The sequence below is a fragment of the Lagopus leucura genome, unplaced genomic scaffold, assembly GCF_019238085.1.
Source record: "Lagopus leucura isolate 7727_CA_CO unplaced genomic scaffold, USGS_WTPT01 Super-Scaffold_100027, whole genome shotgun sequence".
Taxonomy (NCBI): domain Eukaryota; kingdom Metazoa; phylum Chordata; class Aves; order Galliformes; family Phasianidae; genus Lagopus; species Lagopus leucura.
In genome coordinates, this window is record NW_024962278.1 from 2,561,615 (window position 1) to 2,583,835 (window position 22,221).

The window sequence follows — 22,221 nt, forward strand, 5'->3', positions numbered from 1 at the left end:
CCTTCATTGTTGAAGTAACAGTGGAATGATCAAAGAAAATACAGTGTTGTAACTGCGTTCTCTCATTCTCACAGCATCTTGAGCTACAATAGACTTCGGTGCATTCCAGTCCATGCGTTCAATGGACTCAGGTCTCTTAGAGTGCTGTAAGTATCACTTTTTCAGTGCAGCTGAGTTGCAGCTTATTAGGATGCTGTTGATGGCAGGGAGGTTTTCAATAAGCAGATGGCTTTCACTTGATTCAGTAGTCATAAATATTTTCATGCAATTAGCTTCAATGTACTTGTACTTAGGTGCAATATGTCCAGTAATGACTAGAGCAGGTGAACACTAAACCTTGAAAAGAAGCAGTTCCATTTTTGCAGGATGAATGACTTTTCTCTGATAGGTCAGGGACAAGAACTATCCTGAGAACAGGCCTCCAAGAGGCTGCAGTGAGTCTGTCTCTTCTACTTCAAAAATGCTTGAGTATCTCACAGGAAAGGACTTATCTCTTTGCCTGTGAGAACCAATAATGTTTTAGAGTGTAAATTTACATTAGATGCAAGAGCAAATGCTAGTGGAAGAAGTTTCACCTCATGGTGACAGAAGTGTGGGTACGTTCCAAAATGTACACGTGTGCTTGCTTTCTTTGGAGATCTTTTTCTCCTCTCTTCTTTTCTGATGTAGCTGCATTCAGCAGCTTTTTGTGGATTGAGTGGATTGAGCAATCTGCTTACAGACTCCTCTGAAAGTTATCTTCTTTCCATGGTCTTCGAGTGTTGGCTGTGGGCCTGTTCCTTACAGAAAGCAGCCCTCCGCTGCTTTTCTTAGGTATCTGCTAGAATAATTCCCACTTCTGTCTTCTTTTTACTGGCGTCCCAATCTGCCTATCAGAAGCTCACCCCGAGTTCACTTTGCTTGGTTCTTTGTGTGGCTCTGTGACACCATGCGCAGATATTGGGACAAGGTGGAGAAACCACCATCCTCCCCACTGCCCAGCAAAACAAGTGGGTTATCATTACTTGTATGATAACCTGGAAGCAAAAAATTTAAATAGTTCATCTGTGATGAGATTATTTGGAGTGCCAGAGGGGAAAGATTTGAACACTACATGGCCTGCAGGAGTTGAGTAGTATGTCCCAAGAGCTTTGAAACTTCATATTCATGTTTTCTTTTTTTAAGTTAGGTTTCATTTGCATACAGAAGCTTCTGTGAATTTAAAGAGCAACGGCTGCTGTACATTGAATCCCAAAGTGTGGAATCAAGCTGTTAAGATGGGAGGTACCACAACTGGAGAAGATGTAGGGCAGTGCCCAGCAGGGCTCTGATACTGTGGTATAAGTGGTAAAATACATATCTAGGTTTCGGAGAGAGACAGATTTAGGTTACCAGCTTTCATTGTTAAAAATCAAGAAAGAGACGTGATTTGGATTTGTTATTTTAAGTTTGGCTTGGAACTCTGATTTGTACTACTGCAATAGGATGGTCACATTTGAGCTGTTACATGAATCCTGAAATTCAGCCACATATGAATATATTCGGTTTCATGGCCAAATAAATTATTCCATATGGAGCTATCTTCTGGCTTGCTTCTTATATGCAAGCTAGCTTGATTAAAGCTAGCTTGGGATTCTCTACAACAAATTGGAGTGTAGATATACCCTGTCTCACTCTTTCCGATAGCTACAGTTTATCTTTTCACTTCCACTCTTGCAGACCACATATGGACAGAAACAAAGGGCATTATTTTGAGTATCAGCTGTAATCTTTTGGCTTTCTTAAGTGATCTGCTAATCAAATTGCAAAATATCTTCCTTCTCCAAGGCAAAAGCCCTGCTTGTCTTGCACAGAGCAGCGTGAGTGAAATGAAGCCTGAATGGGAATCTCTGAATGCTCATTGCATTTGGAAGCCTCTAGATTGATTTGATTTATTATGGCTCACAAAATTCTGGTATCAGCTACAACTTTTGCCACATGTCATCTACATTGTTATTAAAAATCGATTCTCCAGAGGGAAAATGGGCTTCCGAGTGATAGAGTGCAATCTGTTACTGTCAGTTATTTATTATCCGTATTCTCAAAAGAATGTAAAAGAGAAAACATCAGCAATACAATTTTCACATTTTAATTATTTTTTTTTAATAAAAAGAATATAGATATCTGAGTCCCTTTGGCAGTGCTTGCCTTTGAAAGTTAACATGACCTTCTCATACAGACTTCAGTGTCTTCCAAATTCCTCATGTTTTCTTTACTTTTTGACTCTCTGTACTAAGTAAAATAAATACATATTTGAAAATCAGACTAATCATAGAGGTATGATGAAACTGATCTCTGAATGATATCAGGTTCTGTCCTCTGTCTCTTACACTTTTCTGCACAAGTCCAGTTGAGAAAAGGGCAGAGTCAAAATGTTTATGTTTAAGCCTGAATATATATCAGTGTTTACATAATCACATCTTCAGTCTTTGCCTGGCTGATCCATAATATCAGCCAGAGTGTGCTGAGGAGCAATTTCAACATTTACAATTTTATAATGTTCTTTTTTTTTAAACGGAAAAGTTTATATCAGAGTTTTTTTCCACCAAAACAATTGCAATGAAAATTTGTGACTTTCTTCTCCAAAACTAAAGAAGCTTAATATTAGTAGGTTTTAAAAGCTGAGAGATTGAAACAAGGGAATTATAAATGTTAAAATTTTCTGGTTGCACTGATTGTTTTTAATGTTTGACACTGTTGTAACTTACAATATTTTGTCCCTGTTTAATTAGGAGGGAAAGTCCAAAAATAGAACTACTTTATCAGATCATGAAACAATTTTCCATGTTGTATTCATGGAAAAATTTCTAAATGAGCTACAAAATATTCTGCTAAAATGAGATGTTCCAGTTTTACTGAAAAATGATGAATTGTTTACTGCAGTTCAAGAGCACACATTTATTTAGAAAAGTGCTGTAGTTCAGAGCTCACACAAACACAGTAATATATCTGATGAGAAAGCTGCTGCACATACTCTTCAAACAAAACCTTGGAACCAATTTTTGCAATATACTTCTGTGTTGGATGTTGCACTGAATTGACCTAAGAGAAATAACAGTTGCCTTTGTTGTTGTTTGGGTTTTTGTGCATCACAGAATGACTGTTTGTAGCTATTCTGCAAGTTCAGCCAAGCTTTTAGCCAAATTACTGTCTTTACCGAGTAGATTGTTCTTTACTAAAAAAGTATGTCTGCAGTTACCTAATGTTACCAGACAACAGGTTGGGAGTAGGGCTGGGGGACAGCTGGGGTTTTGTTATTGCTGTTGTGTGTTTTTTTTAAAGAACAAGGAACAAACAAACCAAAACAGAAATCCATAGAGATATGCTCAGTTGATTCCTTTATCTCAGGGCTCAGAAATAAATTAGATTACACAAAGAAGAAAGTTTTTGTTTGAGGAATTTGGGTGTTCTGAAAGGAGACCACCATCACCTTACATTCACACTCTTATATTTACTGATGTTTAGACAAGGAGATAACTGGAAGTTGTGCCTGTGGGGGTGAATGCATGCATGCTTGTGCTTTAACTTTCCAAATGTTTGGGATTTTAATCAAGCTTTCGCTCAGGTATAAAAATGTTTGTGTCATTGATCCAACTGGAAAAAAAGCCATTGTTCTGCTGAATTCTCCTGTCACTGTTTTGTACTGAGGTTCTTACAGCTTTTTAGCTGTAATTTATCATTTCAGTTTGGCTGTATAGGTGGAGGTATTGCTGACATCATTTTGTCATTAAAATGCTGTCAGTGGCATCCATGCAGCATACCTCAGTGTTTGAGGTATGTAGTGAAGCCCTTCATTAAACGTGGGTTTATGGTTTTGATGTTTTTTACTTTCTTACAGATAAATGACTTTGTCATCCTTAAGCTTCTCTTGGAAAAGGATTCCAAGACATTTTGTTTAGGAAGGCAAATACACGCATTCACAGAATAAAGACAACTGGTATGATGTGAAGAGAAACTGAAGTTCTGCTCTCTGTTCAGAGGGCGCTTGCACATCTTTAAGTATAAAACATCAGAACATAAGTTCATTATAAGATTCTTATTTAAATCAAGGAGGGTGCATTTTTCTGATAATTTCTTGACCAGGCCCGATCTTTCATCCTCGTGCCAACATAAGTATATCAGAGCTGTTTGGGTATGGCTTTGCCATTGTTCATTCTGCTCAGAATTGGAGAGTGTGCTTTATCTGGAGTTCCTGTGTGGAACTTCACATCCTTCCTGTTCCTGTTTGGATGAATTACTTGGAGATCCATCCTTAATTACACACACCAAGCATTATTAATGATAGGCAAGCTAGATCTGCTTAGCAGACATTCAGGATGATGGAAAGGGAAGCTTTTGGTATTCTCATGTCAAGAGCTGTAAGAAACATCCCAGCAGGACAACTGTGCTGCGGCTTTTGCTGTTTCATGCCCTGAACAATTTTGCATTAGAATAAGAAATAGAAACTGCAGCTGCAGTGAGCTGCTGGGAAATGTGATCATAGTAATATTGTTTGTGTCACATAGCTCACAGCCTCCATAGCAGGGCCCAGGCTTCCAGAATGCAGGATAAGGGGCATCGTCACCTGGGGAGCGTGGCCTTCCTCACTGTGTGCGTGTTGGTGGAAGGCAGCATGGCAAGGTTACATTCATAAAAGTTCTAAACCATAAATCAGATCCTGATGAGGTTCATAGTTGTGTTAGGGTGCAGAAAGGAGAAAAGGATGCAAGAAGAGATGCTTTTATTTTTGTTTGGGTTATTGTGTATTTCCATGGGCCCAGATATTTGGCTTTTTCACCATTTCAAGCATCTGTACTGTCAAAAAATTCAAGATCACCAGGCAAACTTGAGAACTTGAGGGAAATTGCTGCTACAAACCTGACACACATCAGATTTCTGTGTTCTGCCCTCTTCTGCCACATCTAGTTCATATACGGTACTGGTACGTGCTGGGAAAGAGGATGTAAAGCATACAGGAGTTTGCTATCAGTGATGCAGGTTGGGGGAGAATTGTAAAAAAGAAAAAAAAAATAAAATATTGATGTGATTTTCCTTTGCAACTTCTCTGCCAACTTTTGTTTGAGAAAAGGCAATTGAGATCCAGTGACACTGACTCCGTATGAGCTCTTTCTAATACTGTGTGAAGTATTAAGCTTCCAGGCAGTGACAGAGGAAATAGAAAAGTTACCTAAATGTTACTGTAGGCTTTATTTTGCCAGATAATTATCTAGTAAGGCAGAGGATGAGCAGTTAAACAGTTGTTTCTATTTATGTGAAAGATGAAATTTTACATGATCTTCTCTGGTGCACTTTCTAGACAGTTATTCTACAGCTGTCACCTCCAGCATCCGCTCCCCTCCTGCTGTCTATCATAACCATCTATTCATGCTTGCCTGTGTAACATGCATAAATGTATTTCTTAGAAAAGAGAGTGTCTGCTGAAATTGTCCTGGGAGCAGCGGAGAACATTTTCACAAAGATCCTGAAAGCCTTGATAAGAAAATATTTGTTTATTTAGAATTAACGGAGCCCTAAAACAACTAATTTCAAGTATTTTCACTGGTAGCATAAATTTATTTGTCAAGCAGATTTTTAAAATACCACACAAAAAAGGCATTTCCAACTATAAAAATGGAAAACTCGAATGTGAAAGTGCAGATGTATTCGCCCTCATGGATCCTTGCTCTCTCCTAGGGTTTCTCTGAAGTCAGTATTTAATTTAACTCTTGCATTTCTTATTTCCCCTCTTCTGTTTTCTTTGTGTTTCCAGCTAATGGGATTCTATAAAAGAATTACAGGTCTGTATGGGAGGGTCTGCTTGTCATCAATACACTTTTAATAGCATAGTGTATCACCTTTTTAATTTAAAACATTAGTCACCAACAGTTCTGATCTTGTCATCGTTTTAAATGTCAACATCTAGTAGCAGCATGGAAGCTTGTGAGTTGTGAAGCTTGTAAAAACTCACAAGGAGGGAAAATTAAGTATCATTCTTAAGCACGAATTCCCTCACTTCTGAGGAGCAGACCTGACTGTGGTTTGATACCTTCCTGCTTTTCCACTCTTCTAGGACGCTCCATGGAAATGATATTTCCAGTGTTCCTGAAGGTTCCTTCAATGACCTGGTGTCCCTGTCTCATCTGTAAGTACTTCCGTGTTCTTTAGTTTCAGACTTATAAAACGCTACCATTATTACAAATCTGTGATTGTATGACTGTTCTGTTCCTCCTGCGTACTTTCTGTATGCTGCTCTGGATATTCACAGAGCAAATGTTCAAAGGAAATAAAATAAATAGAGGAACCTGTTGTTATTAGTTACCAAAATATTTTCTTAAGAAAAGCCAAATGAGCAAATGTGACAATTTCCTCTTCAGTGGACTTTCAGGTTTTCTTTCAGCATTGTCTAAGAGAAATGCAGAGTGTGTTATGGTCTGAGACGGAGACAGGAAACCTCCCACAAAGAGCAAATATTAAGCAAATGTGAATACAGTGCTTAACAAGTGTCATATGTTTTGCATACTGAAATGTATACGAATTTGATGAATCACTACCTCAGACTAATATTTAATCATAGGGAAATGGGTCAAATCACAGTATTAATACTCGTAATTTGTATAAAATAATTAAAAGTCATTAAAAGTTTCAGGTATTTCAAGAGATGATTTGGATTAGTGGAGTTCCAGGATCTTTTTAATCACAACTCAATTGATGAAAGACCTGTAAAAGACAAACAGCTGTAATAGCTATGAGACAAACCTGGAGTTTCACGGTCAGTGCCAAAATAGCGAACAGAAAATGTTTGCTGAGATAATGTGTGATATTACACATGATACCTGTGCATGTGTACACTGAACATAGTTTTGTATCTGTTTCTTAAAATTTAAACATTCCCTCCAGAAAACTTACTGAACGTAACAGCACTGTTATCCAGAAATTGTGCAAAACACAAATATTTACAGGATAGCAAATTTGTCCTTGGGCTGTGATTTCCGTGCAAGGCTTTCTATCTCAGTCTTTTTATAGACAAAGAAGAATAAACATATCTCAGATTGGTACAGACAGAAATAATATATGAGCAATTTAGGGAATTTCAGCTGAAACTGAGAAATAAATTCCTTGTTTCGAACTTACACCTTGGTGTCTAAGTCAAAGAAAATGCTCATCTTGCATAAAATGTATTCCATTCTTATGTTCCCAGCATAGTAAAGTCATTTTCTGTGTTGTTTTGGAGTGAAAGTCTGACAGAGCCGAAGCCCTGAATCACCTTTCGGAATGCAGTGACACCTTCCATACAGGGAGTCTGGCTTCTGAGGGTATTTTTAGAATGTATGAGATAAACATATCGTGCCCCATTTGTTTGGACTTTCCTCAGGGTTCACTTTAAATGAAGTGCAGACACAATTTTCCTGGGTAAACCATTCACCTTGGGGAACGATAAAAACCTTTTTGGTCCAATACAGTTACTGCAGTCTGTCTGTTTAGATGTATGTGCTGCCAGAAATGTAAAACACACAAAACACAAATGAACAGTAATAAACAGGATCCATAAAATAAATAAGACCTGTCTGGGGTGTATTTTTGCACAGCTGAACAATTTAATTTTACAGGACAGTTGTGCTCTCCGGTTTCCTAAAGAGGATGCGGTGTGATGATCTGAAACTTTCAGCAACCGCAAGGATCTTGCTAGATGTTAGGCTTTTCACAAACCAGAAAAGGCTGTGCTTATTCTAAGTCTTATGGATTTGCAAATAAATTGTTTTTGAGTTCTCCTGATACCTAGATCTTTGAGTAGAAAGCATATGCTTGGAATAATTTTTAGATGGTATGAGAAGCTGCTACTCATCAAACTTGTAACTCCAGAACAAAACATGACGTTAAATGTAGCTGTATGGATGTGGGTAGGACAGGTATAAAGGAAGCTGACTACCAGGGTACCGAGCTGGATATTATTCTAGAAGAGACAGAAGTATTGGTTTAATCAGTCTTTTATAGAATATTTTAAATGGTTTGCAATTGGAAAAACAAAACTGACATCTAGATACTTTAATCACTTTTTCCAGTGCTGTTTAAAGCTTAGATGATAACCTGAATTTCCTTTATGTTGTAAATATATATTATCTGATTGTAGCTGTTATGACAAACTGTAACCTAAACCTCACTAAAAACAGAGAAGAGTTTGTATGTGATATTACCATAAACTGTTCTGTTTGAATTTACAACTCTATTTTGTTGAATCACATAATTAATTGTCTATTTAAGCCATGACTCTGCTGATTTGTTTAGTCCAGGGTAATGATAAAAATGTTTAAGTACTAGTGAAGAATCATGTACATTAGTATCTAAAAAGAACTCAAAATCTGCTGGAGCAAAACTGGGAACTTCTCAGTTAGGTCAGTTCCCACATACGCTATCCTCTCATCTCTGTCCGTTTGGTGATATACACAGCTCCGTAACCAGTTCGATTTGCCAAATACTCCCATGCTCCAGGGATTTCACAGAGAAACTCTTCTTAATTGTGTACAGCAGATCTTTTTCTCAAACATGTTACTGCTAAACAGCTCAGATTCCTGATTCTGTTGAATCATCTTGCCTTTACTCATTAGCTGTGTTAGTTATCAAGAAATTAAATCAAATGAAATAAGCAGTCCTCCCATAGCAGTCTGTATCTTTGCGTTATCTTAGTTAGTTATACATAAAATAATAGAATGACCTAGTAGGGAGGGACCATAAAGACCATCTGCATCCAGCTCCAACCCCTTGCTGTTGCCACCCAAAATATCAAGCTGCCCAAGGCCCCATCCAGCCTGGCCCAATTGCCCCCTGGGATCTGGCACCCATAGCTTCTGTGGGCAGCCTGTGCCAATGCCTCACTGCTCTCTGAGTGTAAAATTCCCTCCTTAGCATCTAATCTAAATCTCCACTCTCTTATTCTAAAGCCAGTTTTCCTTGTCCTATCACTATCAGATTCATGTAAAATGTTGGTCTCCCTCCTGCCTTATAAGCTCCCCTCAAGTACTGGCAGGCCACAGTGAGGTCTCCCTGGAGCCTTCTCTTCTCCAAGCTAAACAAGCCCTTCAACCTTTCTTTGTAAGAGAGGCATCTCCTGTCCGCGGATTTTAATTGAATTTATTGTAAGTTCAAAAAAGTTGGCTGAACAGAAATATTTGCACCATGTTTTGAAAATACTGCTGGAGATATTTTATTACAGCACAAGATACTTTTACCTTCTTCAGATAGTGTGGTAGAATGGGCAAAGAAATAGAGTGTGTATGTCAGAGCACATGAATGAGAACACAATAATTTACAACAGATCTGAGGTATGGGAAAAAAATTATCAGAAAGATATGTGCAATCACTTCTGTAGTTGTACAGTAATGTTATTGGTAATCGGTTCTAGTGACTGTAGGGCAACTTTATTTCCAGTGTACTTTATGAAGATTAATTAACACAGATAACTGGGCTTCAATTATCCTCCCACTGCTGTTTTTCACATTGCGCTTGCTGAATGATGAAGTTAATTTCTAGGTCCAAATTTCGCTGCTGTATTTTGTTTGACCTTGGACAGGCAAGCCGGTTGATTACAGTTACAGGGTCAAAAAGTCAAATGAGTAGTTTTTTTTCCCATAGTAAGCAATAGAATCACAGAAGGAATGGATAGATATGTTTTAATACTGTGCTTTAGTACACATTTAATTTTGATGAATGAGCCCTAGACAGAGTTTGAACCTATGAACCCTCATTATGAATCTGTCTAGGGCACAGTGGGTTCATTAGTCACTCCAATAGAAATGTATCAACAAACTTACTGAGGTTTTTATCGTAATATCCTGTCTGATATTTTTATTTGAAGGAAAATCATGTTTAAAATACCGTATTAAATATTGTTTTTAACATATGTAAAGTCTAAAACGCAATTTGAATTATTGGTTTCTTAAGTATCTTTCCCATGTGCTGATCTGTAACTATTTAGGTAATTATTTTCCTATTGCAGTTCAGTTGTTGCACAGTTAAAGCCTTTCAGCAAAATAAATGCAGTCTTCCAGCATACATTTCTTCACACTTCCAGAAATTGATAGTTTCTAGACTGAGATAGACTCATTGCTTAAAATGACACTTGAGAAAGAATAGTCTGAATGAGTCAAGACAGCACCTAAATTTAAGGTAAAAAGGGTTTTGTGTTTTTATTTTTTTTTCTTTTGAATGGATCTCCATTCATAATGGAAAAGTTTTGTGAATTATAATGGCGCTATTTGAACCCATCTGCTTCAACCATGCGACGTCACTCAAGAGATGCAGATATGTTTTCAAAGCCATAAACAAGCTTCACAGACACCAGGTTGCAGTTTTGAAAATAGGGGTATCCTCTGTGTGCATAACTCATCCAGTGAGCCATCAGATCCGAACTAAATAACGCAGTTCACTGGCTCACGAAGGCCAAAGAGTAAAATAAAAGAAACCAACCTGTAAAATCCTGTGGATGTAATATATGTCTCTCAACATTTCTCAAGCACAAGTTTTTGAAAAAGTGATTTATTGTTTGAAAAGGTGATCTGTTGTTAAGCAGTTATACAACCTCCTTAACTAACGATGGAAAGAAAGAAGAGGAGGAGGAATACTGGGGGAGATAATTCTAGGAGACTTTCTGAATATTCAGAAGATTTATTTCACACATTTTGAAATAAAGCATTCTGGTACAAATGTACTTCATTGAGATAAGGGATGTTATCTTTAATTGCAAACCCAAATAACTGCTGTTTGTTTGTTTTTTTACTACTAGGGCTCTAGGTACCAACCCTTTACACTGTGACTGCAACCTCCGCTGGCTTTCCGAGTGGGTGAAGGCAGGGTACAAAGAGCCAGGAATAGCCCGCTGCAGCGGGCCAGAAGCCATGGTGGACAGGCTGCTGCTCACAACACCAACTCACCACTTCCAGTGCAAAGGTAGGCACAAGCAAACTGTTGTTTCCTATTGCTTTTCCTAGTACACAACTCTTTATTTTTATACTCTTGCAAGCTGCTTGGCATTAAAGTGAGGAGGTGCTTGGCTTTCGTTTACTGAAGCATCAGACTGCATTCAAGTGGTGTTTTGAAGTGTTCTTCCACAGGGCTCAGTTAACTGCACCACAGGAAAGAAAAACAGCAAACCTCCAAAAAGTTAGTATTGCTGCTGTTGGCACCAGATTATGTAGGAGCAAATTAGCATAGAGGATATTGTGAGTTAGTTAAACAAATAAACTTATTTGCTTTCTACCTACCACAGACAACTTTGGTAAAATAGGAGACATTTTAAAATATAGACTTCTCTAGTTTTTACGTACATACATTTGAAAACTGAGAATTCAGATTGTTGTACTACAGCAGATATTTACCAAAATAATATTTTTGTTTGAAGATACACAAACAACTTTATGTCCTCACCAGCTCTGTATCAGAAACTGTAAATTATGGAAAATCTTTAATGTCTGAATTTAGTGTACTTTCAGGAGAGCGCGGAGGTGCAGCTGTTAGCGATTAGATGTAGTCATGGACAGGATTACTGTGCATTAGGGAGCAGTCAGTAAAAGATAAGGAGCACATTTTCTTGTGAAGAAAGTAAATAGTATATTGAATATAGGGTAGGTAAGACTCATATTCTTATTGTAAAAGGAGCTTTGGAGGTTTGCACAGGTTGCCACCAAGTATATGAATATCAGAGAATCACAGAGTATGCTGAGTTGGAAGGGGCACCTTCAACTTCCAACCTGAGTTGGAAGGCTGCCCTCAGCCTGCTCTGCTCTGGGCTGAGCAAACCCAACGCTCTTGGCCACTCCTCACACACCGTGCCCACAGACCCTTCCACATCCTTGCAGCCCTCTTTGGGCCACTCTATAACTTTACATCCTTGTGTTGTGGCACTCAGACTGCACTCAGTGCTCGAGGTGAGGGCACTCCAGCACAGTGCAGAGCAGGAAGGCATTTTCTTACTGTCCCACAGGCCATCAGTCCAGTGTGTATTGTCAACATTGATTAATACTGATTACTTCAGAGGAAAATTGAAGTATCCTCATAATGGACGATGCTGGAACAAACCAAGTCATAGTCAAAGAGACTTCAGAATCTGCATATCCACTAGTGGGTTTGGATCACTGGTTGCCAAGCCTGAGGTCAATTTTATGGCCTGTTAGATGTATTTTTAATAACTGTAATCTTATAATTTAATTACTTTGAAATGTCTTTCTCAAAATTACCAGAACTCTTGACTACAATCATCATAACTGCAGACTTTATAGTGGTCCCTAAAATGTGAAATGCAATTACTCCCTGAATGGTAAAAATACCAAATAATGTACTTGTTCACACTAACAAATGAAAGAAGATGAAGAATGAAGAAATGAAGAAAATGATTGTGTGAAACAAGTTTAATGCAAGAGGAGGAGGCCAATGCATTTTTCATTTTGAAAATGTCATGTATCAGTAATTAGATTCACTTTCTCTCTAAACAAAACACGCAGAAGATAAGTGAGTCCATGATTCTGACTGTTAAAACAGCTGTATCGTTTTTATATAAATATTAGTTAGGTCCTCCAGAAAACTGTTGGGCTTTCTACTGGCCTAGCTGTCTCCATTGCTAGCTTTATCTCAATACGAAAGGAGGAAAAAAAAGTTGTTTCAGAGGCAGTCTTTGTACAGGCAGATGTTGTTGATGGTCTGACTGAGTTTCAGTATACTCCAAGAAGCTCCACGCCCTAGTAAAATTCACCCTTTTTCAACACAATGCATGTATTTTGAAAAGCAATGCACGATTTTGTAATCTGATGGTAACTGAACCTATTTCCCATGTGCACATTTAATATTGTACTCCTCATGCTGTTCCACTGGGACATGAGTGATGTTCATTAGTGGTAAAGTGACAAAATTTATTACAGTGTGAAGCACACACTTACTCTTAGCCTGGAGACATTTACCCTGCACCCCATGACAGGGATGGTACATCCTCAGTTCATGCTGCAGCTGCATGGTCTCTCAGCTACAGATGCTGAGCTGTAGCTGTGGCACAAGCTTGTGGCAGCAGAATGACACTATCTGTGGGATAACACGGATTGTCCAATAGTATGTCCATACTTCTGACTATGTAGATTCAGTCCTTTCCCCAGCATTGGTCAGGGGGGGCTCAGTGGTGGCTGAAATGTCACTTACCTCAAAAGTGCCTGGGTCACTGCTGCAGGTGTCATCCCACACTGAGCTCAGGACCTCGATATGCTTGTACAAAGGTTGTGCACAGATATCCTCTGTGGCTTCCAGTAGCTTTTAAATCTGTACATATACACATATAAGTAGTTTAGCAAATTCTTGTTAAAATCACGTTTTTAGTATGTGCCTGAGCAGAAGGTTACGTCTCAGCAGAGCCAAGAAAATAAAAGCACGTCATGTGGAAGTCATGCAAACCCATCTCTGCTTTTTATTAAATTGCCCTCTTAGTGATGCAGTAGAGGAAAGGAATGTGCTAGACTGAGGGCATTTTGCTGTATGAATTTATAAACCAAATCCCCAAGGGCAAACTAATGAACTACTTAAGTGCTAGGAACTAACAGTGTTCTCATTAACTCCTATATTGATTAGCTTTGATCTGAGCCATAGGAATAACTGGAAAATGTATGTTTGTGTATTATAAAATAAATAAATAATGAGTTCTGGCTCAGTAACCTCCAAATCGAGTTGAAGATCAACATTGCTGTCTCTCCTGAACACCCTGCGCAGCCACCTGCATGCATTCTGGGAGGAGCCAAAGGGTAGCAGCTCACATTTGTTGCACTTCGCCAACAGTGTCAGAAATCCAAATGCTATTTCCTCTTCCTGTTCTAACTCCAAGTTAAAAATGCATGACATTTAGTTAGACATAAAACAACCCAAAGGTAGAAGAGGAAGACAACAAACTTTTTTTTTTTTTCATTTTTTGGATTTGTTACTTCTTGTTTATTTTTATATTATGATGCATTTTGCTCTGCAATTAACTGTGCTTTTATTAGCCATGTTGACCCTGCCATCATTATGAGATCAGGATGTAGCCTTTATACAGCAGGCACTTTTCAGCTGAGACTCCTTGGTACTGATTTCTCTGATGTTCTTAACCCCGTGTAGGTGCCATGCTGGTATTCAAAGTGAATAATGTGGGTTTGCATCTCACAGAGGACAGCCCAAAGCAAATTCCTGACTGAAAGGGAGATCTTTTCATCTTTGATCTTTGTAGCCCTCTACAGCTCTACCTGCTCTCTAATGTCAGATGTAAGCTTATATTCTCCACTTTGAGGATGCATCACAACTTCCTCCTGCTTATCTCTTATCATTCAGTAACAGAAGGCCTGTGTCCACTCTGGATCACATGGGATTAATTTTAAGAGATTTTAAAATGTATTACCTTAAAAATGAGATAAAGTTATGTTAGGTCCTTTACTGTCAAATATAATTGAAGCCCCTTTGAAGTGCTCAGCTTTATTTTTTATGTGTAAAAGCTATTAACTCATTAATATTTGAAATTTAGCCACTAAAAAATCACCATTTTCTTAACCATAAACTTAGCAGTCTGAATTAACTTTCTGTAAGATATCAACAACAAAATATTTGTTGATTTAGTATTCCAAATTATTTGATATTGTTTTGGTCTGTGTTCAGCTTCCTGCTTGTGCACAAGTATCACCAATCTCTTAAAAAGTATGGCTTATTACGAGTTTAAAAAATGGACATGCATATTTACCTGCATGCATTTACAGATTTGTGTGTTTAACATTGTTGCACTTTGCCAAGGTGTCTGAATGTTGGTGATCTTTCTTCCGGTTGGAACAGGAGGAAAATAAGTTTTAAACTCTATTAAAACTAAGGATGGTAGAAGACTTTGCACCTAAACAGTCCCATAAGCTTCTAACTGAATCTTTCTTACGCATGTTTTTCATTTCTACTGTTGCATCTGCACTTTCATTCTTGTTACCAGCCATAGAAATGACATGTTATAGTTCCCTAGGGATTGCTGTTGCAGAATTTCCAGTGCTAAGAGAAGGAAGAATTGCTGAAAGCCATATATATATAATCCCATTCTCTGGAGATTTCCAGTGTGTTTTTTCAGAGCTGATGTTTCCATGTGCAGGAGAATATAAGCAATGTTGAAAGTTACCCAGCTCTTGATTTAAGTACTTAAAATCTTCATAATCCCTGAGAATCCCTCATGCTGTTGTGTAACGTTGCACCCATAGCATGTGCATGTGTACCAATACAGGGTGAATGCTACATTAGGGAAAAATGTGAGCATGGAAAGTATTAATTTTGTAATCCAGTTCTCTCTTCATACACTGTATTTTGCCCTTCCAGAGCCAGCAGATATCAGTGTTGTGTCCAAGTGTAACCCCTGCCTCTCCAATCCATGTAAGAACAACGGGACATGCAGCAACGATCCAGTGGAGTTTTATCAGTGCACCTGCCCTTTTGGCTTCAAGGTATGACTGCAAGTGAACTACATGAAAAACAATAAAGTATTCTTCATCCCTTCTGCTTTCTAATTGTTGTACCATGAGAAGTCAATTGTACAGACAACTTAGTTCAACGGATGCCTTATTCAAACAGATTGTGTGTGACCTTTCAACTGTTCTCCAGATTTTTATCCTGTGTAATGGGAAAGGCATTTCTTTCTCCTTGTGCCATGACTGTACAGATGTACCATGACCAATATGCTCTAGCTGACCTTGCTTTGAGCATGACTAGATGATCTCCAGGGGTTCCTTCCAACCTTGGGCATTCTTTGGTTCTGTGATGTAGATATCTATACGAAATGGCCAGTTGATTTTATCTTCCTTTTCTTTATTTGCGAACACCAAGATAGCTGTTTCATAGGCTGCCATGCTAAAGGGAATGCAGTTCAGATAAGAATCGAGGACAGTTTCATCCACAATAACAGGGTGGGCTACTTGCTAGCTTGCATCCATCTCACACAGATTGATTAGCAGTAAAGTGGTAATTGATCAGAGATGTTGCTACAAGCTCAACTGGCTCTGACTTCTGAGTACTGTGTGTAAAGTGATCTGAAAATGTAGAATTCTGTAGGTGGAATTCTTAGATGTAGTGTTGTGAGTGTGCAGTGTCTGTTTCTAGATAACAGATACAAAAATTGGAAAACGACATCACTGAGTAATGCCATTCCTTCAGTAGTGATATATAAATCCCTTTGTTAACACTGCACCATGAGAGCTTAAGGCTACCAAAAATTTTTTTCAGAATTGATTACTCTGGAAACCTAGCTCAATAGTAAGAAGCTGAGGGATTAAATGTAAGTAATAAACAAGGCATATGATTGTTCACAGGCTCTAGATGGGATGTTATGGGCAGAGAAGTAGTTGCATCTTGTAAACTGTGATTTTATTTACCTTATTGGATATTTCTTACAGAGTCTTGGTTAGTTAAAGCAGATGTTCATAAAACAGAGTAATGAGAACTATAGAACAGAAAGGTCATAACCAGACATATATAAGGAAAGCAGGCACAGATACCTTGGCGGACATTCCAAGTAGGATTTGGGAATTAGTTGGAGCTGATGATATCACCATTTCCCTTCTGTATCTACTCAGGGTACATTGCTGATCATAGACTCATTGTGGTGAATCCCTGAAATACTGGATGAGAGAAGATGTAAAGCTCATGGCTTTTTCATTCTAATGCCCCCATGTCTAGTACTCAAGAAAATACAAATTCTCTTAAAATGAAAAATCCATTGATAATTTCCTCTCCTTAAAAATCCTTCTACCTATTGGTGTGTCAACCTGAAGGTTTTCCAGGACATTAAAAGACCACATTGTCAAACATTCATTTATCTAAAACTAACTAGTCAGTAACAATTGATTTGTCTTTATGATGGGGAAGCTGTGTCTGTTTAATCTCCGGAGGTTAACAGATTAATGGTCACTCTAATCTGATGTTTAACATGAACTAGGTTAAATTCTTCATATGCGGCTAAGCGACTCCTAGGATAACTTCAAAAGTAAGTTTTCTAAACTATCAGGAAAATACATAAATCTTTGTTTATCTCTTACTCTGTAATGCACACACGCTGCAAGAGGTGCTAGGGTTATTCAGAGTAGAATTGTGTTGGTTAGGAGAATATCTTTCCTTTGCCCTTATTTTATCTGTTTTATATATTCCTGTATTAGCAAATCCACTAGTATACATGCATTTATATTAATAGAAGACATGTTTATAAAGGAAGGATTTATTGGCAAAGAATAATCAAGAATAATCCTCTAGTTTTATTAGTAGTAATTTTCTAATGTACATTAGACCTCAGTACATCATTTTACTTAGAAAGGTTTTGATAAACTCTTGAACTCGGTTTAAACATCTCATAGGGCATCCAACTTTTCTCCTCTCTCATGCACTTTCTTAGGTGACGTGCAGTGTGTGAATGCAAAACCCAAAACCACTTGTGTGTTTGTAAGCACCAGGTTATCATCCAAGCATGGCATGAAGCAAACAGACCCAGGCATGGCACTTAGCATAGAGTTTAAAAATAGAGACTGGATAACAGCATGGGGAGAATCAGGGGAAATTTAATAAGCAGAAATGAACTCTTTGTCTTTACCACAGGTTTTTGAGTAAAAATGAAATCTGACAGGTCCAAATGCAAACCATATGAAAGGAGCACTCTATCTACCACGCAGTTCTCCACCAGAGATTCATGCTAATTCAATAACAATACCTTGCTTCCTTCTCACCAGCCAGCAGCAAACAACTCTCTCCATCTGGAAGCCATTTCCCAAACCTTGATAAATTGCCCTAAATCTGCCCTCTCAGCATTTGTTTTTCCTTGTTTGATGTAGACTTTTAAAAAATCCTGTGTGGAGGAGTTTATATCAATAATGTGAAAAACCCACCTTTTTTTTTCTTTTTTCCAAATGTAAACTCATTCAAATAAGATAAAGGCTTTAAATGTTCTCTGGGAAGGGATAGATAGCTACAGACTGTTCTCTGGGGTTCCTATCCTCATACAAGCCTTCAGAAAAAAACAGTTGGCCAGCTAGCAGTAAGCAGCTCGAGCAATCAGATGCCAAATGAGTGCTTGATGGGGTCAGGAACTTCGGCCATTTACTGGGATAGCAAATTGGACAGTGCAATTTTTTTTTTACTATTACACCGAGGATGGTCTGATCTCTTACTTTTCATGAGCACAAAAATGTTTTTCCTACTGAATGCATACTTTATGGGGCTTGTAGCACTGTGTAATGCTGCCTGTGATAGGTGTGAGTGAACGTCAAAGGGAGGTAACTGATGAGGAGCTGAGAGGCCAGTGGCCAGGTGGTTCCATCTGATGAGGACAGAAGGAAACATCTGCTTTCTTAGGAATGGGGCTGGCTATAGATAAGCCATGGTTGAACAGTGTTTTTGCAGTTCTCCTTTGGGGACAGAGCCCCACAGCTAGTAGGAGAGTGCCACATGAGGTGAGTGTGGGCTGTGCCACCTGGAGCCCCGGGGTGCTCTGGCAGGAAACGTCTGTTTGTGTTACCAAACCTGTGTTTTCAGATTAAACGCAGGTGTAGGTGTAATTATCCAGTGTTGTGTTGTTTGGTTTTTTTTTTCTCTCCATAGCATTCTTTGAATGATTATTTAAATAATGTGTGTGGTTTAGATTGTGTAGTGTGATTACAAGTGGAGAAGTGAAGCTTACTTTTGCTTTGAATTCTGCTGGCCATCTGCACCATGAATGTATGTGTGCAGCTGGTGAATAGATAGCAGCACTGTGCTAATTCATTATCTTACAGCATGTAGTTTTTCAGTAACTTCACTGATATTGTCAAGTGTATGCATGTCAGAATTCAACAGAGTAATCAAACCTGCAATCAATAAGCCATTGAGAAAGGATTTACTTGAATAGCTATAGTAAAACCTAAGGTGAGCAAAACAAATGTAGTGCTTTGCCACTGTACTCAGGAAATACTCTTTGGGTTTGTTGTTTTGTTGTTTTTGTGTTTGTTTTTTTTTAACTATTATTTTGGTGGAGAGGCTGATTTTTATGTTTTTCACACTTATTTTCTTAAAACGTTGGTAACAACAAATGAAGGAAAGATGTTTCCATTCTTCAAGATAGAATTATTTGTAGAAATGGGGAATGAGAGTTAAAAATACATCTGTGTTTTATCTGAAATGAAAAAACTTTGTCAACGTGGAACATGCCATGAATTGCCTACCCAGGCATTGCCACAGCCTCTTTGGTTACTCAGATAAATGGGAGCCTGAGCTGCTGGGATGCAGAGATTTTTGTCATCTCTGGGTTCTGGTATTGCTGACAGCTGTCTGAAATGGAAAGTGAGGAGACGTAAAATCAGTATTTCACATGGTCCACACTTTGGGCAACAGATGCTGGTGTGTCTGTGGTAGAGGTGATGTAAATTTCACCCAGCTCTCTTCCTTGGTGAGTTCAGCCAGTGTCCTGGCTTCTCAAGCAGCACTGCAGTATCCTGAGGGTTCAACCAATTTCTCCAGTCATCCAGAGTGACAGATACAATTGGAAAAATTCTGGGTAAAGCTCTTGGGCTTTGGAGAGACAATATGCTTTGCAGCCAGACTCTTGTGGTGGGAGGCATTACAGCGAAGCCAGAATGATAGTGAGGAAGCTGGCTCCAAACTTCTGCTAGGAATTTGGCTCTTCTTCCCTCCAACCCTCCGCGCCAAGATTTTGTCCCTGAAAACAGGGTTAGAAATTGAGAATCTCAGAGCAGAAGAGTGTCTGTGGGATATGTGAGATTTGTGTCTGTCACATGTTGTACGCAGATAAGACTGAGGTGCCAGCAGACAGATGTAGCCAGGCAGAAGCTCTGACTGCTCAGCACAGGGCTGATAGGTGGATAACATCATTGCAGACCTCTCATATTATTAGCATGGGCTCAGTGCTGCTCTGGCCATGTCATTCTCTCTTGAGGGTGCACATGTCCTGCATTTGCTTGGAGTGTGGGCAAGCAAAGTTTGCTGTACTTGTTCTTCACCCTGTTGATGTTATGTGAATAACCTCTTGGAGACCAAGGATAATGATTGTTTTAGTAATAACATAGAATGGGTTTTAAAATGTAGATATCATATGTTATTTCATGTCCGGCTGTTGTGGGAAGCTCTTACACCACAAGGCTGAGGCAGTGCAAGTTTTTTCCAGCGGGCCAGTTTCTCAGCAATGCTGATTTGGTTGGGGTTTTATGAAACTAACTGAGTGGAGGGTTTGGCTACTGATGCATGCCAGCTGTGTGAGAGTCCATGTCAGCCCTTGTTTGTTAGGCTTGGAAATGTATCTTCTTGCTTTTGTTTCTTTGGAGCTATTGTCATATAACTCCCCATATACATCATTCAGTGCACAGATTAAAAACCACGAGTTGCAATTGCATATGAAAGGAAAATTGGAAGGAACTCATAAACCAGCCTGCCCTCATCCATGTGGGATGGGAGAGCAAACATCTTTGCTTTCATGTATTGCTCTCCTGGCTTTCTTATTTCCCAATGTCAGGGCTGGGAGGACAGACATAGGAATGTAAGCTCAGTGCCAAGTTTTCATATGAAGAAATCAACATGGCACAATACTGTTTTTGTGAGCTGATTCTGCATTGAACTCTCATTGTGATAATTTCGCCAGGAGCGCGTGTTTGTGTGCTCTGAGGTATTCTGCTCTTTATTTGTTTGTTCAAACCATATTTAAAATACTTCCTAACGAATGCTGAAGAAGCATTTTTCACTCTTAGTAAAATAATGCAGGAAGCCCTTGGGGATGTGAGGCAATGGGTGGCCATGTAAAATGAGTAGACCTGTATTTATGTATGAATTTTCAGGGCAAGGACCAGTGTCAGCAGTGGGTGGCTGTAATCTCATCTAATGCTCCCTGGGGGTATGGGGGGAAAAACAGCAGAAATAGTATTTTCCTGTGTGCTTCCTCCTTAAAACTTGCTGTGCATCAGACTTGTGTTTCTTTCTGTTTGCCCTTGCTATTTTAGTAGGTTTAAAGAGAATGGAGATATGCAGATATGCATCCAGAAGAGCATAAAAATGAAAGGCTTACGGAGGGATTACTGCCTGGCTGAAGGCGGCGAGGCATGCTTACACCCACCGCAAACCCCGTAAAAAATGTAATAATGCATTCTGGCATGCCCTAATGAGGGCTCTTAATAATAAAGCCAACTCTAAAGAAGTATTTCCATTTGTGTTAGGGCAGCAAGAAAGCAGATGTTGAGCAGCTTCAGGCATTTCCTTTGCTTATTCAGGAGAAGGAGCTAAGCAGTGAAGTTAAGCTGAATTGTAAGCCATACCCACCAGTGGGCATCATCATTTTCATTCCCTTGGCAGTGAGGACTATTCCTCCCACTTTGTTTTTACTATTGCTTTTTTGATGTAGTACATAATATCATGAGAGACCACACTTTCAGTTAATCTTTTCCCAGGGTGCAGAACTTTTTATTGGCTTTTAGGCTAGATTTTAGGCTCTTCTTATGTTTGCCTGGTCCTGTTACACTAAATAACAGTTTTTCCTCCTCTGTGGCTTGCCTGTCATTCAGGTGATTACTGGTTCCTATAACTTTGCTTAATCAAGGTCTCTTTAACCAGCTCTTGATCTTCAGCATCCCGCAATTTTTCCACGTAATTGAATCAGTTGAAGTAGTTGGTCACAGCTGAAAATCCTTACTGTTGGATTTCCCTGTGATTGTCTGCCACCTGTCATCCTTTAGGCTTTCTTGAGGTTGGCCATAGTAAGGATGTGCCCTTTGGGTTTCTTTTGTTTCCAGAGAACATGAACAGAGGTTGCCCTGCCAGACTGCTTGCCCTTTGGGAATGATGGGATTGGTGAAATTCCTGTAAGCAGGCAAAGATGAAAAGAAAACTTTCTTTATAATGTAAGAGTAAACTCTTTCTTGTTAATTGAAATGATATAAATACCAGACTAGCTAGAGAATGATTTCTGTGTAGGGGTAAGTGTGCTGCTGCTGCTAAAGTCAGCACAGAGCTGTGTGCCTCTTGGTTCCTTCCAGCCAGTGCAGGGCAGCAATTATCCCTGCAGCCTGGGAGTTCCTTCCCTGAGCTTCTGAGAGCCTCTGGAGTATGTGCTAGACATGATACTGCTCATTTCCATGGTGGGTGTGTTTCATTTCTTTAGTTATCTGAAAAAAAAATTGTTTGCATATTTGTTTGCATTAGAAAACATTTTCTTCTCTCTGTTAGCATTAATTCAGTCCACTGTCA

At 38.9% G+C, this 22,221-nt stretch overlaps 1 protein-coding gene across 3 annotated transcripts in view; it reads left to right on the forward strand.

Annotated features, from left to right (window-relative positions):
- The window catches only part of SLIT3 (slit guidance ligand 3), a 472,709-nt gene that overhangs the window by 392,439 nt on the left and 58,049 nt on the right, over window positions 1–22,221 (forward strand). For all 3 annotated transcript variants that reach the window (XM_042880662.1, XM_042880663.1, XM_042880664.1), the window contains exons 24-27: window positions 75–146; window positions 6,068–6,139; window positions 10,775–10,938; window positions 15,337–15,461. In XM_042880662.1, the coding sequence (XP_042736596.1) occupies window positions 75–146; window positions 6,068–6,139; window positions 10,775–10,938; window positions 15,337–15,461 (433 nt within the window). The remainder of the gene's footprint in view (window positions 1–74; window positions 147–6,067; window positions 6,140–10,774; window positions 10,939–15,336; window positions 15,462–22,221) is intronic.